At 49.6% G+C, this 4,130-nt stretch overlaps 1 protein-coding gene across 1 annotated transcript; it reads right to left on the minus strand.

The window, feature by feature from the left end:
• Positions 1-986: 986 nt before the first annotated feature.
• LOC129047136 (uncharacterized) lies at positions 987-3,457 on the minus strand (the record flags this gene model as incomplete). The annotated part of the gene is made up of 2 exons (XM_054518475.1): positions 987-2,234; positions 3,341-3,457. Coding segments are annotated over 2 exons (1,365 nt in total), but the record flags the coding sequence as incomplete, so codon positions are not given.
• Positions 3,458-4,130: the final 673 nt, after the last annotated feature.

Here is a 4,130-nt window from a genome sequence, read left to right on the forward strand (position 1 = left end):
AACAGTCTTTAATGTCTATGATAGCAAGTATCCAGTCTCTAGGCAGCATCGATGGGGAGGGCAGGCCAGGCTGGAGGGGGCCTATGTCCTCGATGGCCTCGTTGATTCTGCGAAGGTCGTGGAGGAGCCTCCACCTGTTTGTCTTAGGCTTTGGTAGAACGAAGACTGGAGAGTTCCAAGGGCTGTTGGACTCCACTATGTGGCCTTTTGCGAGCTGTTCTTCCACGAGGGTGTTTAGGGCGCGCAGTTTGACTTTATTGAGGGGCCACTGTTCAATCCAGAGTGGCTTGTGACTTTTCCAGGTGAGACGAGGTGTTTCTGGCAGCGCGCTTACTTCAGTGACCCCAATTAGAAATCCTGAGTGGGAATATGTAGAGAAGCTCCCCACTGGGATAGAACGTCTCTGCCCCAAAGGGTGATGGGGGCCCTTACCACAAATGGACGAATGGTTGCCAGCTTGCCTTCAGGCCCTTCCACAAGGATGTTGTTCTTGCTTCTCATGGACACTGTGGCTCCACCAATCCCTGAAATCATGCCTGCAACAGGTTGTAGATCCCAGTGTGCTGGCCATTCTGAGCGGGCAATGATGGTCACATCAGCACCAGTGTCCAGCATCCCTGGTAGGTGGGTCTTCTCGCCTTTGCAGGTGAGGCCGCACTCGATGGTAGGCTTGGATGGTCCCACAACTTGAGCCCACATAGCTGTAGGGTTGAGAGGAATCTGTTCCCTGTGATCCTTTGGGAGTAAAAAGGCTTGTGCTATTGGAGTTCTCTTTGAAAGAAAAAATGGTGAGTCTATGCAGCATACCTGGACGAGAATCTCTTGTCCTGGCTGCACTGTCAGCACTTCTGGAACAACGAAGATCTCCTTTGGGCTATTAAGAGAGTCACCTATAATTAAAATATGCGAAGGACCACCTTTTGGCCCATATTTGCCTGTGGGAACACGGTGAACATTCTCATTATTAAAGTCAATGGACAAAGCAGTTACCAGTTGACGGCAGGTTCCCATCTGGGTTGCCCCGTGGGTTGGATCCTCTTCTTGTGGTCCGGAACATCCTGGGCTGGTGCGGGGTTGGGTCTGGGTGGCCTTTGATTTGTTGTCAGCGCCCGGGGCTCGACCGGGCGGCGCAAGAAGTTTCCCGAATGCTGCTGGTAGCGCTGCTGATTCTGGGGTCTTTGGTAATTGTTACGGTGGTATCGGGGGTGTGATCTCTCTGGGCAGTCCTTTATATAATGTCCAAGATCTCTACAGTGATAGCATTTAGCTTGGTCTTTAGAAGCTATTACTGCATATGCACCAGAAACTCCTTCAGCAATACCTTTAGCAACTGCTTGGGCCACTGTATTTTCCGTGGACGTGTGACGTGTACAGCATTCCAGCATTTGCTCTATGGTGGGGTCTGTATCCATGGGTAGAGACCTCAAAATGGCTTTGCATTTTTCATTAGAGTTACACAAGGCAAGTTTACATAAGAGTTCCTTCTTTGCCTCTGTGCTCTCGATCTGTTTCTCCAAAGCATCTCTAAGTCTGTCCACAAATTTGATAAAACTTTCATCTGTCCCTTGTTTAATAGCAGAAAAATGCATTGTTGGCATTGACTCATCATGCACGAGAAGTAAAGAGGTTTTTGCTGCAAGAGCGATGTCCTGCAGTGCCTCTTTATTCAAGGTTTCCAATTGGTCTGCTGGTTTCTGTAAGTCACCTTCACCAGCTAGTTGGGCTACTGTAAAATTCGTCTTATTAGCATCCGCAGAATATGAATCTGATAACGTTTTTAAATGTCTTTTCCAATGCCTGTCCCATAACAAATATTCTGCTGGGGACAGGAGGCAGTGTGAAATATTTTTTACATCGTGGGGAAGTAAGACATGTGCTGAGAACATGGCTTCTAAGAAATTTCTAAAAATATGTGAGCTTCGCCCATGTTCTTTGGCTATATTTCTTAATTGCACTAGTTCCTTATTGGAGTTAGCTTTCCACGTCTTTATAGCGGACTCGCCACCATTCCGTCCTTGCTTATATTCTACTGGGAAAGCATTAATCTTCTGTGCCAGCTCCCAGTCTCCAGCCTTTGTCGCTTCTACTTTAATAAGAGCCCATGGATCCGTGTGGATCGTATCAGAATCAGATTCACTGCAAGAGCTCTGGTCCTCTGAGGAGGACTGAGGGAGGGTTGCTATCCGTGACTTGCGCTTTTTTCGTTTAGAAGCGTTTTTCAAAGGTTTCAATGGCTGGGGGGGGAGACATGGCATGACCTGGCTGGGGGGAGGTGCCACTGGAGCTGGGATGGCAGCACAGCACGCACAGGACCGGGTGGGGGGGACAGCACCGTGGGGGGTGTCTGGGACTGCGCTTGTGCGAGGTGTCCCTGCTGTGGCAGGCAGGGAGCAGGGGGAGGGGGTGGAGATGGACACGGGCTCGGGAGCGGCGGGGGTGAGGCTCGGGGAGCCCGCGGGAGGGGCCGGGCTGGTCGGAGCCGGGGCGGGGGGAGTGGGGGCGGCGGGCGCGGCGGCGGGAGGGATGGTGGGGGACATCAGCGCAGGGGTGGGGGGGGTACACAGCAGCGGGGGGGAAGAGCCGACGCAGGGGTGGAGGGGGCGGCAGAGGCAGGAAAAGGGACCCCTGGGACCGGAAGCAAGGAGGAAGCCGAGCCAGGGGTAGGGGGGATGTGTGGAGTTACAGATAAGATAGGATTCGCGGAGTTGGGCAGCGCAGGTCCCGCAAGGGTGGAGGATGTGGGGGGGGGGAACTGGGGTGGGCAGCGTAACCTCTGCTTTAGGAGTAGCGGAGGCGAGAGGGACTTTAGAAATGAAGGGGTGGTGTGAGATATGCAAGTGACATTCCTCTGAGTCCTTATCGATCTTGTTACTATTTGAAGAGGAAGTATCTGTTAAGCCCTGCAAGATTTTTTCTCTGTTAAATCTTTCAACGGTTTTAGTTATTATATGGAATAAAGGCAAATAGTTAGTTACAGAGAAATCCTGGTTTGTTTGGGAGATATATATTGTGTTCCCGATCATATCCCAAAACGAATTTTCAATGACTGCTTTCTTATCAGTATCAGGGTATTGCGAAATAATCCAAGTTACAAATTTTTTAAGATTAGTTTTTGAGAGCTTGCCTTTAGAAAAGGAGAAGTTGTTAGCAGATAAGATTTCTAAAATAGTTGAATATATCTCTCTCTCGGTTTTACTTAGTTTTAAAGTACTAAAAATTTTACCCATGTTAATGGTTAGCCCTTCCAGCAGAAAAAACGTGAAAAAAAAAAAGAAAAAAAAACCCGAAAAAAAAGTTTTAGAGCCCCAAAGTTATGCGCGCAATATTGGCTAATACTTACAGTTCCTGGGGTCCAAGATCTGTGGAAGGGGTCTGCTGCGTCAGTTCTCCTCGGAACTTTCTGCCGTTCAGATGTAAGTTTTGAGTGTCGAACTGACCCTCCTGGGGAAAGGATTTTCTAAAACGAAAAGTCCCTTCACAGAAGGAGCGGCTTCCCAAACAGGCAATCACAGAAAACCCCAGGGGGGCTTCGTTGCTCAACCGACGGATATCGCCTCTGGGGGGGGGTCCGAATCCGAAGTCGTTGGGCTGCCACTTTAATAAAGCTTCTTATTTGGCCTTATCATAATGCAGAGCACTAGGGCTCAGGAGCTCAGTCCCTGGGTAGGGACCGGGTGCCCGAAGCTCGCTCGCTCATGCCAAGACCGCAGGGCTACCATCTAGCAAGCATGGTGATTATCAGCTCTATAGTGATTGCAAGCTCTCAGGATTTCAGCTCTGCTTGCTAGGTAGTGGTGCCCTGGGCTTGAGGCTGCAGCAGACGGAGAGAGAGGAGAAGGAGAAGGCGCAGGCTGTTCCACGAAGATGGCTTTATTTGGGGAGGTCCGTGAAGGGTCTCTGCTCTTCTTCTTTCTCAACTAATGGGGTACAGTATGCTTCTTTTATAGGGTTGGAAAGGATCCAAGCTTGACCAATGGGTAAGGGGTTAACATGACATTGCCTTATAGGGTTACAGAGGTAGGTTAAGGGGTGGAGGACAAGAAAACAGGAATTTTCTTTTGCTGTTTCAGCATTCCTATTGTTCATATCCTCCATGGTGCTTTTCCTAAATCTATGGGGTTTACTACAAC

The sequence above is a fragment of the Molothrus ater genome, unplaced genomic scaffold (genome assembly GCF_012460135.2).
Source record: "Molothrus ater isolate BHLD 08-10-18 breed brown headed cowbird unplaced genomic scaffold, BPBGC_Mater_1.1 matUn_MA625, whole genome shotgun sequence".
NCBI lineage: Eukaryota > Metazoa > Chordata > Aves > Passeriformes > Icteridae > Molothrus > Molothrus ater.